The sequence below is a fragment of the Nymphaea colorata genome, chromosome 4, assembly GCF_008831285.2.
Source record: "Nymphaea colorata isolate Beijing-Zhang1983 chromosome 4, ASM883128v2, whole genome shotgun sequence".
In the NCBI taxonomy this organism is placed as follows: Eukaryota; Viridiplantae; Streptophyta; class Magnoliopsida; order Nymphaeales; family Nymphaeaceae; genus Nymphaea; species Nymphaea colorata.
The window spans coordinates 17154142-17172025 of record NC_045141.1 but is presented as its reverse complement, the minus strand read 5'-3'; the positions used below and the strand labels follow the sequence as shown (position 1 = coordinate 17172025).

General features: G+C 39.9%; 2 protein-coding genes across 2 annotated transcripts; one reads left to right on the top strand and one right to left on the bottom strand.

Annotated features, from left to right (window-relative positions):
* The first annotated feature begins 1892 nt into the window (after nucleotides 1-1892).
* On the top strand, nucleotides 1893-8218 carry LOC116252502 (receptor-like cytosolic serine/threonine-protein kinase RBK1). Its single transcript, XM_031626810.2, has 9 exons — nucleotides 1893-2224; nucleotides 2335-2412; nucleotides 2562-2990; nucleotides 3716-3970; nucleotides 4520-4674; nucleotides 6865-6944; nucleotides 7057-7192; nucleotides 7293-7442; nucleotides 7569-8218. Exons 1-9 carry the CDS (start codon nucleotides 2215-2217, stop codon nucleotides 7746-7748), a joined length of 1473 nt encoding a protein of 490 aa, XP_031482670.1. The 5' UTR covers nucleotides 1893-2214; the 3' UTR covers nucleotides 7749-8218.
* Nucleotides 8219-15909: 7691 nt separating this feature from the next.
* On the bottom strand, nucleotides 15910-16643 carry LOC116253508 (uncharacterized). Its single transcript, XM_031628342.2, has 2 exons — nucleotides 16339-16643; nucleotides 15910-16207 (listed from the first exon to the last, which is right to left on the bottom strand). The coding sequence occupies exons 1-2, from the start codon at nucleotides 16606-16608 to the stop codon at nucleotides 16118-16120; spliced, it is 360 nt and encodes a 119-aa protein (XP_031484202.1). The 5' UTR covers nucleotides 16609-16643; the 3' UTR covers nucleotides 15910-16117.
* Nucleotides 16644-17884: the final 1241 nt, after the last annotated feature.

Genomic DNA, 17884 nt, shown 5'->3' with positions numbered 1-17884 from the left:
GACTCTGTGAATATTGGAAAAGAGAAAGTAGCTTCGGCACCATGGTGAGTTAGAGAGAGAGAGAGAGAGAGAGAACTATTTTGCTAAAGGCTATCCACAAGGTGGGTGTGAAAAAGATAAGGCCTAACACTTGAACCTGAAGAACTCTACATCAAAGGGAAAAGGAAAAGCAGCCATGAGAGGCCAAAAAGAAGAAGATGAGTGGCTCTGCGACTCGTGGTTGACTCAGCTTGGAATTTGGATAAAGATGTCTAACGGAATCAAAGGCGTGAGTTGGGTTAAGTATCCGTCCTTCTTCACCCTGTTTGACCAGGGGATTTGGTTCACCCACTTCTTCCATGTCCCACTTTTCCACTCCCCTTTTGGTCTCTTCCCCCAAATTCAAACAAAAAGGCAGGGGGACAAGCACCATCACTAAAGTATAAAAATATGTCCCACCTCAATGTGGAATTGTTGTAGTGAACCGAACCGAACCGAACCATTCTCGGGTTGTTCTTCCACTCTGACTAACTCACCATGATAACATCGAAAATATCATAATCAGACTATTTTACAATTTTCAAAATTTTTATAGAAACCAAATTAAATTTTTTGAAAATGTTCAGCAGTAAAATTTGAATTTGTTATGAACCCGTATACTGATACAGGTCGAGATGATATGACAGTGACAACCTACCTAATATGCTTTTAGCTTGTAGTTAAGGGCAGTAATCGATTGTGACTGCTTAAATATGGTGCAACCCCAAAAGAATCGATGTGTTGGTGCTTGTTTCTTCTCCTCTTACCTTTGTTTAAGCAGATTGTAGATTTCAGCTATTGTTAACTATAAGAGGTGTCTGTTTTCCTCAGATCTTTGTGAAAATAAACAATAGATTTCAACAATTCTTGACTGTTTCTCCTCGGATCTTTGTTTAAACAAACTAACTGCCACGGATCTGTGGAGCTAGCTGATATAGACCACCATGGAGGATACGGATGCCCGCTGGACAAACACAGACTAATTGATAAGAGGATTAGATTTGATACGAGGGTTTTCATAATTAATTTCTTTCTAATCTTTAGGGGTATTGGTTTGTCCTAAGTGAGAAGTATAACTGGTCGGACTAGCAGGCGGGTGAAAGTTCAATTATCAATTCGATTTCTGCAAACACTTCTTCTCTAAGTTCAATTATCAGTTTGATTTCTATAAACACTTTCTTCTCTAAACTGCATATAATAGATGCACAATACTGTAGTTGATAAGTGTACTCCACCCACATCTTGAAGCAGCCATATATCCTGGAGAAAGATGGAAAGAAGGAAAGACTTCTGCCTTTTTTACAGCATCTCTTCCCTAGGTGTATTCAGTTTGAGTCCTTGAGTTTTTAGGTCTTCAACAAACCCATGTCAGGCGCAGGGTTGAAGATGGGTCAGATGTGAAGTGAAGTTCTTGTTATAAGAAATACTGTTTTTTTTTTCAATCTCTACTGCATTTAACTGTCCTGAACCCGATTCGTGTGCAATCCTAATAATGAGTTAGATATGCGTTGTAATAGGAAACTAAATGGTCGGACTTCATCTGGAATGACATTAACATATGCAACCTGGTAATATTTTGGATAACTCAGGTCAGGTTGGATTTAGTTCCGGACCAAAAAAATAATTGAAGTATGAACCGAATTCGTGACCAACTATATTAAATTCCTGTCAATGTGCAGTCAATGGTGATTGGAGAAGTTCCTTTGATTGGTTAAATTATTGTATAGAAGCACACATGCTTCAATATATTACACTGTTCTGATAATAATGAACAACACCAACTCCATCCCTCTCTCTCTCTGTGCATTTTCTCTAAGCAGCCGACAGAGCTAATAAATTTCTAAGCTTCTAGGCTCCATCAGTCAACTAATTAACAAAATCTATAATTGCTCTGGACGTCAGTTTAGGATCTTTGACATCAGATAGGAGTAGGGACCAAGACAGTTTTTTAAAGCCCTACAACTTTAAAAGCTTTTCAATCAATCTATATATGTAACTGGATATTCTAGACTGTTTTCGAAGACAAGATCATCTCTCTATCTGTCTCTCTCTAGCGTGCCTTAACTGGTGAAACCGTTGGGAAGCAGGTAATTCCAATACTCTTGATTTGTATAAATTGCAGATATTCCATGCCCCTTTTGATTGCTTTCAAAGGATGATTATGCGGGAAGAAAAGCCGCCCCAAAAGCCTTCTTCATGTCCCCAAGTAAACTTTTCTCTCCTTCTCCATTTAATATGCTTTTCTTTCCTTGAGAAGAACTTAACCAGCTTCTCCATGCCTCCCTTCTCTGGTCCGTTCTTTTTCATTCTCTGCAGGTGTGAGTTGTGACCCTGAGGCCCAAATGAAGCTCTCCGACCATCTCTCCAACCAATCCTCCGGGCAAGCCATTGCAGGTAATAATAACATCTTGGTGCATCACCATCCATTTTCTCCGGATTTTTGCATGATTTCAATCATGGGCAGCCATGTTTTCATGTAAAGATCGAACCTTCTTTCCCCTTTTACATGCTCCCGTTGATGATTCTCTCTGTCTCTTTCACAGGAGCTATAGAAGAGAAAGCAGATGATGGTACGTCAAAGGAGTTAAATCCAGATGTAACCAATGACGAGGGCTCTCCTCGGGCGGTCTTAGAAGGTTCTGTTTTGGCGCTCTGCTCTGATAGCAGCAGTAGCAGCAGCATCGGTAGCAGTAGCAGCCCTTCTTCTGTAGAGAAACCGAACAGCGTTGATGGGTCACAGTGGAGAACTCTGCTTCATATCCTGAAAGCTAAATCCATAAGAAGGCTCTCAACGTTTCCACCCATCGGACACTCTGGTTTGGGAAAGAAGAGTACTCGCAGGCTAGTGGCTCGGCCACGCTCGTTTGAAGAAGATGACGCAGGTCTTTTTGGGGGATTCCCAACTTCAAAGCCATTGTGGAGGAGCTTTGGCTATGATGAGCTTGCTTGTGCTACTGACTACTTCAGTACAGGTTAGTTATTGATTGCCTCCAAATTGGATCCTCTTTCTTTGTTAAGTGTTTTGAGGAGAAGCGAATCATATGCTTGGTAGTTCATGGATCCCAAGCCTTTCGCCAGTGTTGTCTTCCTCCTTCAATTGAAGAAGAGCATACTCTGGAAACTTGAAGCATCTAGGAAACAGGAAGCTGAGTAGAAAGTGCTGATGTGCTCAGACGATAATACATAAGAGCTGCAAATTCGTAGGAATACTCTGAAAACCAAGGGTCATAACAGCACAGATGATTTTCAACTGCTTGATCCAATTTTCCAGGCATTTAATAGTGGAAAATAAGTCCTGAACCTTCATGGGAGCAGTGGTAAAGGCATAAAAATTCTCCCCTTTGTTTGACAGTCATACCCTGTTTTGATGTATGTAAGGAGGAACCCTCCATGGAAGTCGAGCCTTGTCCCTCTGCACAGCTCTAGTTCACCCAAATGAGAAACCTGTTCGAATCTAGCAGTTGTCCTTTTTGCATCATATCAATCTGATTTTTGTACATGCTGATCATTTAACGTAATTATATCTTCCACATACCCCGTCAGCGAACTCCAATCTTAGTGCAGAGCATGCCCTTTACAGGGGAACTAATGAACTTTGTTCAAGTATACCTGTTCATCAAGCGCCCTTTGATTCTGTTATAAAATAGAATCCTATGATGTTATTACTCCTCTCTTATTATTGAATTGATTTTTGCAGAGAGATTGATTGGAAAAGGGGGCCATGCTGAAGTTTATAGAGGCCATCTGCCTGATGGTGAACTTGTTGCCATCAAGAAGTTAACAAAAGGGAAAACAGAGGAAGATAGGATAGGGGATTTCTTGTCTGAACTTGGAATTATTGCTCATATAAACCATCCAAATGCTGCTCGCTTGATTGGGTTTGGAGTTGAAGGTGGTCTTCATCTGGTTCTCCAATTTTCTCCTCATGGCAGCTTAGCATCAGTTCTTCATGGTATGTGTATTCCAGTCAAAATTTAACTTAATTCTTGAACTTTATAGGTAATTACTTTTTATCAGATCACATATTTAAAATCTCCTGCTCACTTGTAGGCTCGGAGATTCAGAATCTCTTGGCTTTTCAATTGTCTAACTGTTTGGGATTTTAAAGTTCAGGAAACCTGATTTTGGTGGGGTTCCAACTCTCACTGACCTTCTTCCCGTTTCTGCTTCAGACCTGTTTATTGTTCTCAGAAGTGTCTTCCAACAACCTCTCAACAACAATTTTAGCCAACTAAGAGTTTTCATTTCCCTTTACTGATGACGCTTAGTTTGTTATGGCTTTATACCCTAATATTTGCTTGCATACTAGTCACACATCAAGGTGGGTATAGATGATATAAGAAAGTCAATATCTTCTTGGATCTTGAAGCTGCCTGTTTGCGTATAGAAAATCCAGAACTCAATTGGGTTTCATCAAAACGCCAATAAGAGTCAAAAAGCTTTTGAGCATCTCATCTTATGGCCAAAAAGGGAGATTGGGTCTAAGACCTACCTTTTGCAGGGTCAAAAGCAAAGTTGGAATGGGGGGTTCGGTACAAGGTTGCTTTGGGGACAGCAGAAGGGCTAAGGTATCTCCATGGAGGCTGCCCAAGAAGGATAGTTCACAGGGACATCAAAGCATCTAATATCTTACTCACAGAGGATTACCAACCTCAGGTCTGCCTTTGCAGTTTGCCTTGCTCATCTGTGCCTTTTAAGCTCTTTCTTTTTCCTTGGCATGTTTGTTTCATAGGGTTTCTTATTTGAGTGCCTTTCATACGAAATGTGTATCCATATTTTACTGCCTGCATAAGATTTCTGCATTATTTTCCCTAATCAACCTACTTTACAGACCAATAGGAAAAAGAACTGTAGAAATAAAAATGTTGATTATGTCTTACTACTGTCGCTCCTTTGACTTGGTGGATTAGTTAATCTCTTAATTATGACCGTAAAAGAGTTACTTTTGTAGATTTTGAGAAAAGTCTTCCTGGAAAACCTAGTCAATCGTGGGAAATTCTGGGGGTTCGGATGGAATTTGCAGGTAAACCCATGTGGGCAGTAGGCTGACTGTTTTCTCACAGGCTATGCTTCCTTTAGCTGCCGAGGAAAAGAACCAGTTTCATACGAAAACTACTTGCTAAAGACGCTCGAGCATAGTTACCAAGAAACTCAATTCTCTACCTTTGAAACTGACTAAAGACGTCCTCTTTTGTATATTTTCTTATGGAAAGATCGGCCACTTTCCCACGACACGTTTAAGAGAGAGTTCTTGCTGCAGCAGGATGGAGGGGCCCGTGTCTGCCACGCAAGACCTCGTGTTTCGTGTGAAAGTGGGGGAAGGAATCTCTGTTCCAAGTACCCCTTCGTTCTTACGGACACTGGCTCCTAATTCGTTTGGAGAGGCAGAATTTAAGGGGGAACCGGCGCAGGGGCCCCTCCCTTGTTCCTCCATTTTTAATGTAAAAAGAGAGAGGCAGCCTTCAATTCAACTGCCTTTCCCTTTCTTTTTTTCTTTTTTTCTTTTGTTTGTTTTTAAAGTCATCTTCTTCCGTGGAATCCGGCCTCTTTCCCTCTCTAACCAACAAAAGTTTGATCGCCAGAAAAAACAAATCAGAAGGAATGGGGACAAAGGTGGGTAGTGTCCTTGTTCGGAGACAATAAATGGCACTCTGTGAGAGGCTTGATGTGACACCATTGCTTGAGGTTTCACTTCAAAGGTAGAAACAAAAAAGAACTGGGAAAAAAACAGTAAAACCTACGCAAAAAAGCTTTCCGATGGTAATAAAAGGACCCTTTTGGTACTGCATATACTGCAGTAATTAATTAATCTCTTAAAGACTTAACAGAAGAGGGTATCTCATAGGACTATGAAGTTCTTGAATCAGATTTTGAAGAAGATAGAATTAGTTTAATTGTTTTAAGATCCAAATTCAGTTTCAATACTGTCCAAAAATAACAACATGTTCGTACCGTATCTGGCCCATTTGCAGCCCCACGTACAAGGATCACAAGAAGGGGCTTGGCCCACGAACACGTGCATTCACATGCATATGGCTCTTGTATGCCCTTCATTTAAGGATGATAACTACAACCCCCTTTTGTTTGTCTTCTATTGTATTGTACGTCAGCTCTTACCTTGCACCTTAAGTGGGCGTTTGGCATTCGATGGAATCCGGCATGAAGGTCCTTGGATTTTTTGCGGGCTCCGCAATGGCCATGGAAAGTGTGAGATCAAATTTTAGTGTGAAAAGTGGCCTGCTGACCAAGCCATGGACCTCTGATCCTGTTTCCCGGATGAAAAAAACCCACTCTATGTAAGAAAAACAAATCCAGTTGGGAAATGCTTTCTCATGCACTCTAACGAGTACCAGGTTCCATGAAGGATCCATCCACCTCTTGTTAGGTCTAAACATCTTGGCGGAGTCTACAAGTTGGCCCCAACAGACAAAACAAGGGCTTGTGGGGATATGCTACTTTTGATCCAGCAGTATCCGCATATTTAACTGATCATAGTAGGAATGTTTTCTCAAACGCAAACATGCTTCGTGAAATATTAAAATTTGAATTCCTTCTGTTATTCGTGTGGTTTTGCAGATATGAACATTTCCCTGTACGTAAATGATTCATTTTCACATGGAGCATGGGATTTTTTTTTTTACTCTACTAACTTGTTGTGAGGCAAAATTGAATGTGTCGTTTAGTACATTATGCATCAAGAAGTTGCATACGCCATCTTTCGTATCTTAGATTGATTCCATTTAGGGAGAAATTAATGTCATGCAACCCGATCTGCAGCGGCTTTATTGCGTTATCACATGGGTTCTGACATTGCTCTCTCTCTCTCTTTACAATTTCTCAATGCAGATATCTGACTTTGGGCTAGCAAAATGGCTACCTGATCAATGGACACACCATATAGTGTCACCTGTTGAAGGCACATTTGGGTTTGTATCTTACTCTCCATGTGATTTCTCCCCTCAGCTTCCTTAGACTGCTTGAGTAATACTTAAAGAGTAGTAATTTCACTTGTTATAAGACTAAAGGCATTTGATATAGGTACTTGGCACCAGAGTACTTCATGCATGGAATCGTTGATGAGAAAATTGATGTGTTTGCTTTCGGAGTTCTGCTCCTGGAGCTCATCACCGGCCGGCGAGCTGTTGATTCTTGCCGGCAAAGCCTTCTCATGTGGGTATGCACTTACATGACACCCTTTGCCCTTCTCATGGTTTCCGACCTTTCGTTGATCAACATTGCATGAATATGAGTTATAAATGTATATAACTTTCCAGGCAAAGCCACTGATTGAGAGTAAAAATGTGAAAGAACTGGTGGATCCGAGCCTTCAGGACAACTATGATCACTGTGAGATGAACTGGGTTATGTTGACGGCGTCCTTGTGCGTCCATCACTTGGCCGCAGCAAGGCCGACTATGAGTCAGGTGAAGTCCTGGACTTTCTGACATTGGAAATGGAATCAAACACACGTATTTGTTTTTGCTCGGAAACTATGCTTAGCTCTGCTGCTGAACTGTTTTCTCCTTATGGACGTGCTTGCTTTCTTGCAGGTTGTAAGGCTTCTAAAGGGAGAAAGTGCAGTCATGGAGGCAACGGGGAAGGAACAGCTTAGGACTCAGGGTGGTGGTGGTGGACTCCAGCTGCTGGATGCTTTGGACGTAGAAGAATACACAACATCCAGATATCTCAACGACCTCAATCGTCATAGACAACTTGCCTTAGAATTCTAGGGTGTGTTTGATTGCCTTTGATCTTAGATCCTTAGAATTTGAAATCCATGGACTCATGACGAGACCTTCCTGCCTCTAACCTTAGATGAGAGCTTTAATCTAAGGCGTGGAATTTAGGTCTGACTTAAGATCCTTAGATTGGTGAACCATGGATCTCTTGCGGGGATTATGTTCCACCAGATTTTGAATCTTAGATCTATGGCAGTCAAACACATTCTTAGGGTTCCCTGTCCCTTTTTTTGTTTTGGGATTATATATGCGTGGGCTGTGTGGAATCCTGTAAATAACAAATAGAAGTCGGCCAACTCGTGTTCCAAGCACCAATCTTGGTGCGTAGTTCAAGTTCTTTAAGTTGAAGGTGGTCAGGTGTCGTTTGGCACGATCTTGTGGGTTTTGCCTAACCCTAGTTTGTCAATCTGAAAAAGGAGAACAACAGAAAGAAAAAAAAAAGGAAAAGATTCACAAATTAAGAGCATTCCTGAATTCTGTTTGTTTTAGGAGTAATCTGATAAACAAAGCAACCAGCTATGACTCGAATTGATTTGGCCGTGAAAAGCTTGTCCTCATTTTCTGGCTTGTTCATCGTATCTTATAAGATGATCATAAACACGGCTAGGGCTGCATGACGAGTTGAGCCCACTCGTCAAAATTCAATTCGAACTAAACTCGTTTATAAATGAGACGAGGTCGAGCTCAAATGTATGCTTGAAATGTTAAACGAGTGTCTTACATAATAACAGTTTAATTATAATGAGAAACTAGTTAAATGAGTAACAACTAAACGAGTTAAACAAGTTGAACGAGAAGAGACATGTTTAACATAAACGGGTTAAACATGTTAAATGAACCGAGTTAAGCTCGATGTTGTATCGTTGAGTCGAGCTGGAGCTAGCCCAACTTGAGCACGACTTGGATCATGTGCAGCTCTAAACACGGCCCCTGTTAAAAGACATTTTGGACTATGCATCTCTGCAGGGGATGTCAATATAACTGATTTTGGATAGTGAGAAACATTTGTAGGGATGTCAACGAATCTAATGTCTATAGATCTGATTTGGATAGTGTGAAACATTTGTAGGGAGGTCAACGAATTGGATAGGAATCATATATACTTTTATTAGAATCTGTTTTTTCATATATCCACATATTCAAAAACACATATTTGAATCTGCATCTAAAATCCAATTTCACAATCCAAATCCAATCTGAATCAGATTTTCACTTTCATATCTGCATCCGAATCCGAATTTTAAACCAAATTTAGTTGAATTTCAAAATGTAAGAGCATTGGATATAAGATATTTATTTAAAAATTAATCTGATATAATTTCTTAATCAGAATTTTTTTTTTTCATATTCGATTTTTTTTTTCCGAAAATTTTGAACTAGCATCTTTGACAGGGTTGATAATATATCCAATTAAGTTTGGATCAAACGTATGTGAAAACAAATTTAACATTCAATACAAAGCTTTAAGTTTGGATCTAAGTCCTTGAAGATCTCTCACAAGCTTTAATACAAAGCTTTGTTTTTTTTTGAGGTGTTATCGACATACAACTTGCTTTGGTACCAATTGGTGGATTGGGATAAACTCTAATGCTAAATTTCGTTTCAGTGGTTCATCAAGCAAGTCACACTTGATCAAGGTAAAAATTGGCTATCACATTAATTAGTGAGGCACGCTGACATGGTTCAATTCAAACAGATATGTTGGATCAAGGTAATGTTTATAGAACATAAATCTAACAGCTGATCAACTCACTTGAAAAGGAAAGTAGAATGGTCAAAATTCTGACAACGATTATAGAATAAACAGTAATAATTAAGGTTGAATACATCACTTAAGAATGAAAGTACAAAAGTAAAAGTTCTGCCATCAACGATAGTAGAATGATACTCCCTCGTTTTTTTTTTGTGTATATTTTGAATGTTCTTCTCACCGTCTTTGTCTAGAGATATGCAGGTGCAGTTTCTGAATGTTCAATTGCTTTAGATTTAATCGTGTAGTCCAGACATCAGCCAGTTGAATTTTCAGTGAAGGATCATGCAGTCTCGTTTTTGAAGATTACAACTGCCTGTTGATATTTGTCTATTTTTTCGGCATTACACTAAGTTTTTGGTTAATGTAAAAAATTAAAAGCAGATATATGATAAAGTGAATGTTTGTCGCTGGTCTCAGATGTTTCTTAGTTTCATGTTCTGCTGCAAGCCCAAAATCAGGTGTTTCTTAGTTTCATGTTCTGGTAGGTGATGAATGTAAAGCACCGACGGCACCATACACTTGTTGATTGGTCATTCAAAGAGGTCCGTTGCAGACCTGTTCATTCCTACCAGTTTATCCATGGTTTTTTTTTTTTTCATGTGCAGCAGATCATGTTTGAACGGAAAAAACTTTCTGGCCATCTTAGACTTTGGAGTTGAAAAAATCAATTTTTTTTTCGTAAAATTTTCTTGAAATTTTTTCTATGGTAAATTTATCACCTAAAAAATTTGATGTTCTCATACATATTTACGAACTTTTAAACAGTGCGGCAATTTATTAAAAAAAATAGGCCGTTTTTGCAATAATCTGTTCCATTTGTGCTTCAGATCTGATTTTAGTTTTCTAATTAATGGAATTTGATTTGTTCATTTTCACCTTGAAGCCCTCCAATTTAGCAAACGATTAGGTTTAAATGTACTTAGAACAACATGTGAAAAATATAGATCTATTGATTTACTTATTTATTAAACAGCCGTCATGTCCGGCGAACTCACTCACATGCGCACACCACACAAACTTAATTTGTACATTGCGGCAACAAAACCAATCGAAAGGACCAACGTTTCTCCACGCCACGCAACTCTAAAAGACGACAGAGACACCCGGCGCATTATGAGCAACGCCTGTACAGCGGCGGCCAGAATCCGGCATCATCACCGGCGATGTTGCCCTGCCTGCAGTGCTAAACCGACCCCCACGGCAACGCCACGAACTCAGCGCCCTCCATCGCCGCCAACAGAGTCGCGCTGCGCCGCTTCTTTAACTATTCCAGACGAAAAGAAAATTGCACCAAATTAAATCAGCATCACCCTCTCACTCCGCTAAATTAGACTGAACAAAAGAGCACATCTACTGTAGGTACCTGGAGGCGGCGGAGGGGCGTACTGGGCCGGTGGCGGCGGCGGCGGCGGCTGGTCGGAATACGGATACACCGGATGGAAAGCAGGTGGACAGCCGGATCGACACCCGTAGTTGTAGTAGTAGTAAGGTTGGCCCCAAGCGCAGCCATAGCGACGGCAGCTTGCCAGGCACCAGCCATGGCAAGGTCCGTGCCAGCAGCAACCTCCCATGATCAACAGCACCACCTGATAACGCTACTCTGTTCGACAACCGATCACCTCCCTCTCTCTCAACAGTGACGGCTCATGTTGCTCTCGTCGTCCCTTAAAGGGAGAACTTGAGCCGCACGACGCGATCGTGTCGACATCCCAGGTTGGTGTTGTCGTAAGCGGTGACGACAGATGCCGGAGGAAATTGCAGGCGGCCTTTACGGCCGCTCTCGGAGCTTCTTCTGTAGAACACGGCCATCTGTCTCCTCGAGAGTGGGTCTCGCTTATTTCCCGAGTGCTGCAAACCCGGTTTTAGCATCTGAAACGACAACTTTGGGAACAATTCATGGAGATATGATAGATTTTTCATTCGCTATTTCAAAATAATTAATCCTTCGCTTTTTTAAAGTTATAAGCTGTTCCAGGTGACCGACGGATCGGACGACCAACTACACGAAAAAATAATCTTGCCCTGAAGGTGATCACAGACATAAATGAACACTGAAGGATTGTTTTTATTTATTGGAAACTAAACTATAGAAAAGCTGCATGAGTATGCGTGTGTTCTAAGATCTAACTAAATGATGTGATACTTATCCTGTATGGATTATCCATTTAAAAAAAAAATCATGTTTTTCCAATGCAAATATATTTTAAGACTAGCATTCTGCTATTTTTAAGTTTTACAAACCCTAGTTACACATGAAAAAAGTAGCTTGTCTCAAATTTTTGAGAATTTCAGTTATGAATAACACAAATATATGCATTTATCTTTGGCCCTAGCAATCGAGTTGGTCGATTGCATTTGGTAGGAAGAACAATGTGATCTTAGAATCTATATTCTTAAACACGATTGAAAAACACCCCATTTTTTCATTCCAGGAAATTTAGAACTTCGACATTTTCCGTACAAGAAAATGAGAGAAACCCAATTCCCCATACACCCACAGACCTCCGGAAAAAAAATCTGCAACCAAATTATATATGGATATTTGGGATTTTCAAGTGTCTCTTTAGAGTAGTTGGGCAATCATAACACAAACTGCCTTCAAAATTTAGTCATGTTTGTAGAATAATATTTAACAGTAATTGTAAATTTGCTTCAATTTTGGACGAAAATAATGTATTACCGTTGCCAAACAGGATCTTTAAGAACAGTGGCATTGTTTGGTTTATCTAATACAAAGATTGGGACAAATTTAAAACGTTCCTCCAATTTACTCTAATATTTGTAACATGTAACATTGTTCCTATTACCCAATGATTCGAGAGACAATCTATGTCACGATGGGTGCTCTAGCAGTGGCAGGCTGCATGGTGACTTAATTTTTTTTTTTTTTTAAATGAGCATCATCACATAATAATAATAAGTATCCCATCAGATATAATATATATAAGTATCCTGTCAGTTATGAATATGAATATTTTTAAACTGAGTCATCTTACCAGATATGAATATGAATATTTTTAAACTGAGTGCCCTACTCGACATTTGTAAACCACATCTTCTTCTTCCCTCTGCATTCAACATTATCTTAATGGCTGCATTTCCATGTCGTTTTTATCTTCGACATACCAATGCTTATACCGGTGAAAGTTACGGCGAGACTTCTGTCTTTCAGGGGTTTTGGCCGATCTGAAATTTTCATTCAAGAATGAAAATTCTAAAAGGATAATTCTATGTTTCAGTTTACTAATCTTTGAAACAAATACATAATTTGTTTCATAATTCTAATTTCTTAAAAATTAAACATTTTTATTCTAAAATTCCACAATGAGGAGTAATATCAAACGCATATTCGTGGTAAAGTGACTCTTGATAAGAGGCTGGATTCCAGATATTTCTTAGTAACGGTTAATTTAATATTTTGTAATTTATAGTGGTAAGACATTTAAAATGGCCTTTTGATTAAAAAATAAAAAAAAGAGAAACGTAGAACTCTCCCGCTCTGGATTTGATCACTTTTGATTGAATTGGAAAATCCAACTTCATAAATTATATAAAAAGTTCGTGTATAGAAGAACATAGAAAATGAATGTATTCTAACCACAATTGAAGAGAATAAAAACAGACCCTGGATGGAAATGGAATACGAAAAGGGGCATGACATTAAGATCAAAAGATAAAATGAAAAAAATTAATATTAATATGTTCGACAAAGGTGCACTTTTCTTTTTACATATACATTTTATTTTCTATCGATTAAAAAAAAAGTACACACTTGTGTATTTACTAGACAGCCGCCATGTCCAGCACACTCTCACACACATACGAGAGTGTGCACATTGCAGCAACAAAACCTACTAAAAAAAACGAACCAACATTTCTCCAAGCCACATGACAATGGACAACGAAAGAGACAACAGATAAATGAGGAACGCGGTGGCCAGAATCCGGCGAGATCACCGGCTTCATTGCCATCTGTGCAGCGCCAAACTGATCAGCACGGCCACGCCACGAACTCAGTGCCCGGTATTAGGCCCTTCAGAGTAGGTACCTGAAGGCGGTGGAGGTGGGTTCTGCGCCGGTGGTGGCGGCGGAGGCGGCACCTGAGCAGGGTACTGATACGCCGGATAAGCCGGATAAGGAGGAGGAGGACAGCCGGAGGCACACCCGTGGTGGTTGTAGTAGTAAGGCTGGCCCCACCCGCAGCCGGAGCGATGGCAACCCATGGACCAGCCATGGCAATGCCCGGGCCCATGACACCCTCCCATATTGAATTGCACTACCTGTTACCCCTCTTTCTTTCTGTATTGTGATGGTTCGACGTTGAGGGTGGGTGCTGGTTCCGTAGCTTTATAGAGGGGGAGCTTGGGCCGTAAGTCACGGCCGTGTCGACATCATGGCGGTGATGCGGTAAGCGGTGACGGCAGACGCCGGAGGAAATCGCCGGTGGTTTTTGCGGCGGCTCCCACTTTTGAAGATTCGAAGGTCAGCCTATATGACACGGGCATCTGTCTCGCTAAGATTTGGTTTCTTTCTTTATTTCCGAGTGCTGCGAACCCGGTTTTAGTATCAAAACCGCTACTTCGAGAACAATTTACTGGAACAATTAGGAGCGTCGCTTATCCTTCCTTCCTTTTTTTTCTTATTTCCAAAGCAATCGTTTGCTTTCGAAAGTTAAAAACTGTTCTAAACGACGAAAGGAAATGGTCAATGATATAAAAAAAGTAATCTTGCCCCGAATTTGTCGGTCGATTTCTGCAGGTACAAGTGAAATGAGAAAGTCGGTTTCGGAAACTAACCTACATAAAACTTGAATGTGACATGATATTTATGATGGAAAACTGAATCATTTGTACAAAAATAATGTCTTGGATGTAAGATTTTATGAGGAACTTAAAACTAGTAGTCTGCTTTTCTTAGGCTTACAACATCTTGTTTAAGTTGAAAAAGAAGCATGGTTTTATACGGTTAATGGGTTTTGTTGACTTGAGTTTTGATTTTAGAATTAAAATTTTACAAAGAAAATTCCATCTTAAATTTAAATCAAAATGAAAATTTTACTTTTTAGTCTTCTTTTTGTGCTTGATAGTTTGGAATTTTGATTTCAGAATAGAAAATAACATGTTTGATAAAACATATATTAAAATGATAGAATTGATGAACTAAACTATCCTGTCGTATGCCTTCAAGAGAGATGACAAAATATTAAAACTCTGAATAATAATTTCACCCTTAAAGTATAATCATAAATCTGAAATTTTGATTCCAGATTATATTTATATGTTCAAGTTTCTTTATTTGACAATGCAATTCACATTTCAGAAAAAAATGGAAACTCGTCAAGGGCATTTGATAACAAGAACATTGTGTTCTAAAATGCTAACTCTCGTAAAACCTGCTTCGAGCACATATGCTTTAATTTTTACTTAAAAAATAATAGTGTCATTGTTATATTTAAGAATAACATTTATAGTATAAAAACACTTGCTTAAATACTAAATATTAAAAACCCTATTTGTCAGATAAGAAGTTAATCAATTTTTCTATTGCATGAATAAATTGAAAGAGGTCACTCCGAGGAGTGGTAGCGTATTGTGCGACAACATTTTTTTAGCTCTTCTAAAGACTCAAGTTCGAGTGTTGAAGTGATCATTGTCACGTCTCAGTGAACATTACTTTTACAAGACTCAGGTTTGAGTCTTGAAATGATCACTGTCACGTCTTAGTGCACATTACTTTTAATCTGTAAAAAGTCGCAAAGCATGATGCGATCACATAGGGACTAGTAGCCATTACATAGAGACTAATAGCCACTCTTAAAGGCGGTGAAATGAACTCTTAACAGCAGTGAAATGAACTACTCACCCTTAAAAAAAAAAATTAAAGGTGGTTGTCCAAAGCTCATTCTCATTGAACAGTACACTAAAAAAAATTCCTAAAAAAAATTCCTCTAGTTTAAAAACCGTAGTATGTGCAAGAGCTTCAAATGAAGTTGTATTATCTTTCACGACTTAATTTAAGGTATTAAAAATAGTATTCAAATAAAAATACTTTCTTTTTTTAAAAAAAAATAAAAAGGAGTGCAGGTTGAAGCAATAAAGTGTACCTTTTAATCTTTTTTCTTATTTATAATATATTTTTTATTATTTTGAAAATTCTTCTTATACATATATCCAGTTATGTATATAACCATCGTCGTTGCAGTGTTTCGTAAATATATTCATTTTTCAAAACATTTTATACGACCGAGTGTTCCATACAAAGACTCGAAGTTGCAGCAAAAGATTTAGTACGGGTTCCCATCAGAACGCGTTTGGGGGTCTGATTGAAGCGTGGTTTCCTTGGCTTTTCAGCATCAACACAGATTTTGAAGAACGGGATTGAAGAAAAGAAATTCATTCAACCGTCAGCTTTATGAAACACAAATATAACAATTTTACAAAAATATGTAAACCATATTTCGCAAACTGCTTTCTATTTATTCACCATGCTGAGGAGCGCATGGAACAGCTTCCCCAGAAGGTGGTATATTACAGATATCCAGTAAGAAAGCCCGATTAAAAAAAAAAAAGAACAGAAAGGAGCGCCTCTGGCTCGTAGCCGGAATCCGCTACGTTCCAGTTGCACATCCCGAACTTTGGTCATCGACCATCTTCACGACCTCAGAGACGGCTGACTCCCGCCGTTCCTTCCTCATCAGCTGCACAAACAGAGAAAGAAGTAAGAGAGAGAGAGGACGATGGAGGGATCGCTAATTCGCCATCTAACCAACGCCTCCGTGGAAGACCTGAGAAAAAGAGAATGTTAGGATTAAAACGAGATGACATTTACCGCGCTGATTTGGGGAGGACGCTGGACTGCCCGGAGGAGGCGGCGCCGGCTGCTGACCGGAGCACTCCTCCGGCGGCGGTGGCACCTGACCGTGGCAGGGGTGATGTGGGCAAAAAGCACACGGCCAGCCCGATGGAAGCCTGCTGCAGCAAGGCGGGAACTGGCCGTGGTGGTAATCGTATGGTCGATGGCAACCTCCCCAAAACGGAGCACCAGCAACCGCTCTCTCCGCCACCGGGAGGCAGCCTCCCTGGCAGCACAAATGTCCATGGCACCATCCCATCATGAAAAGTTGAAAACCACCACGTTGCACCGCTACCCCTCATCTTTCTTTATATTATAGAGGAAACCTACTCCGTAAGTCACGACCTCGTGTTCCTGCAACCGACCTCAAGGCCGCTGCGCTAAGCCGTGACGCCACCGTCGGAGTCACTGTGCTGGCGAGCTATGCGCTCTCTCCGGCACGCACCAGTGCCAAGAAGTCGGTTGAAGGCGACGACGACCGAGCTTCCGCAGGTGGGACCCCAATCGGCGTCCTCTTGGGCTTGAATTTGGGCCTCTTTTGGTCAACGCACGGTGGCGGGTTCTCATAACTCGGTCCACCAGGCATCGCTTCATGCAGGAGTGCCCGTGGTTGTGAACAACTTTTTAAAATATGCAGCTTTTATTCTAACCGCTAAAGAATGTTTCGTAGAAAAAATGGCAAGAATGTTTGTGAAGCAAATAGTGAAACACTAGGGCGTGTGCCGAAACTCATTGTAAGTGATAGCTGTTTCATAGGTAAGCTTTGGTGCAAAGTATTTTGTTCGTTGAGTTTAGATTTATTATTCTTAATAAATTTTCACTCATAAAGTTTTCACTGGCAATTAATGGTCAAACTCAACTTATCAACAATTTATTGGAACAATATCTTCTATACTATATTAGTGCAAATCAAAAGAATTAAGTGAAATTATTTGATGTAGTCCAATTTTACTATAACTTATATAAAAGTGAGTCTTGTCGGCACAGTTCATTCAAGATAGTTATAGGACAACAACAGTTAATGCCTCGTACCTTTGTTGCTCAGGAGAAGGGTCCGCAACTGGCAAGAACAAAAAAAATTGGCCAAGGCATTCTTTCACAAGACCACCAAAAATTTGCAGACTCCAAGGCATTTGGAGTTTCGAGTAGAAGGCTAAGTCCTCGTGAAGCTTTACCCTGACCACCCAACCATCTTTCGTGGCTGACATCTATCGTTAATTCGTAATTATGAGAGACCTTTTACAATACTAAAGAAGATCAAAAAGTTGGCGAACAAGCTAGACCTACCGTCAAACTTTATGGTGCATTCAATGTTCTATGTTTATAACTTATAGTCCTTTTATTTTAATGATGAAGATTTTTATATAGAGCATCCTAGGATGAGACCCGATTGTGTAGTGAGTTATATTGGCCAAGTAAGGCGCGGACTGCCAGATGGAATAAATTATTTGACACAAAAAAATTTATTTAAGTGAGTCGAAAAAGTACAAGTGAAGTAGTTAGGCGAGCAAAACCCAACCCG

Bases quoted from the DNA above. Each gene is read 5' to 3' on its own strand.
- LOC116252502 (XM_031626810.2), top strand. The intron at 3,971-4,519 runs GTATGTGTATTC...TACCTTTTGCAG, and splicing joins CTTAGCATCAGTTCTTCATG to GGTCAAAAGCAAAGTTGGAA. The intron at 7,193-7,292 runs GTATGCACTTAC...ATAACTTTCCAG, and splicing joins GGCAAAGCCTTCTCATGTGG to GCAAAGCCACTGATTGAGAG.
- LOC116253508 (XM_031628342.2), bottom strand. From the start codon at position 16,608: ATGGACATTTGTGCTGCCAGGGAGGCTGCCTCCCGGTGGCGGAGAGAG. The intron at 16,208-16,338 runs GTAAATGTCATC...CTGTTTGTGCAG, and splicing joins GTCCTCCCCAAATCAGCGCG to CTGATGAGGAAGGAACGGCG.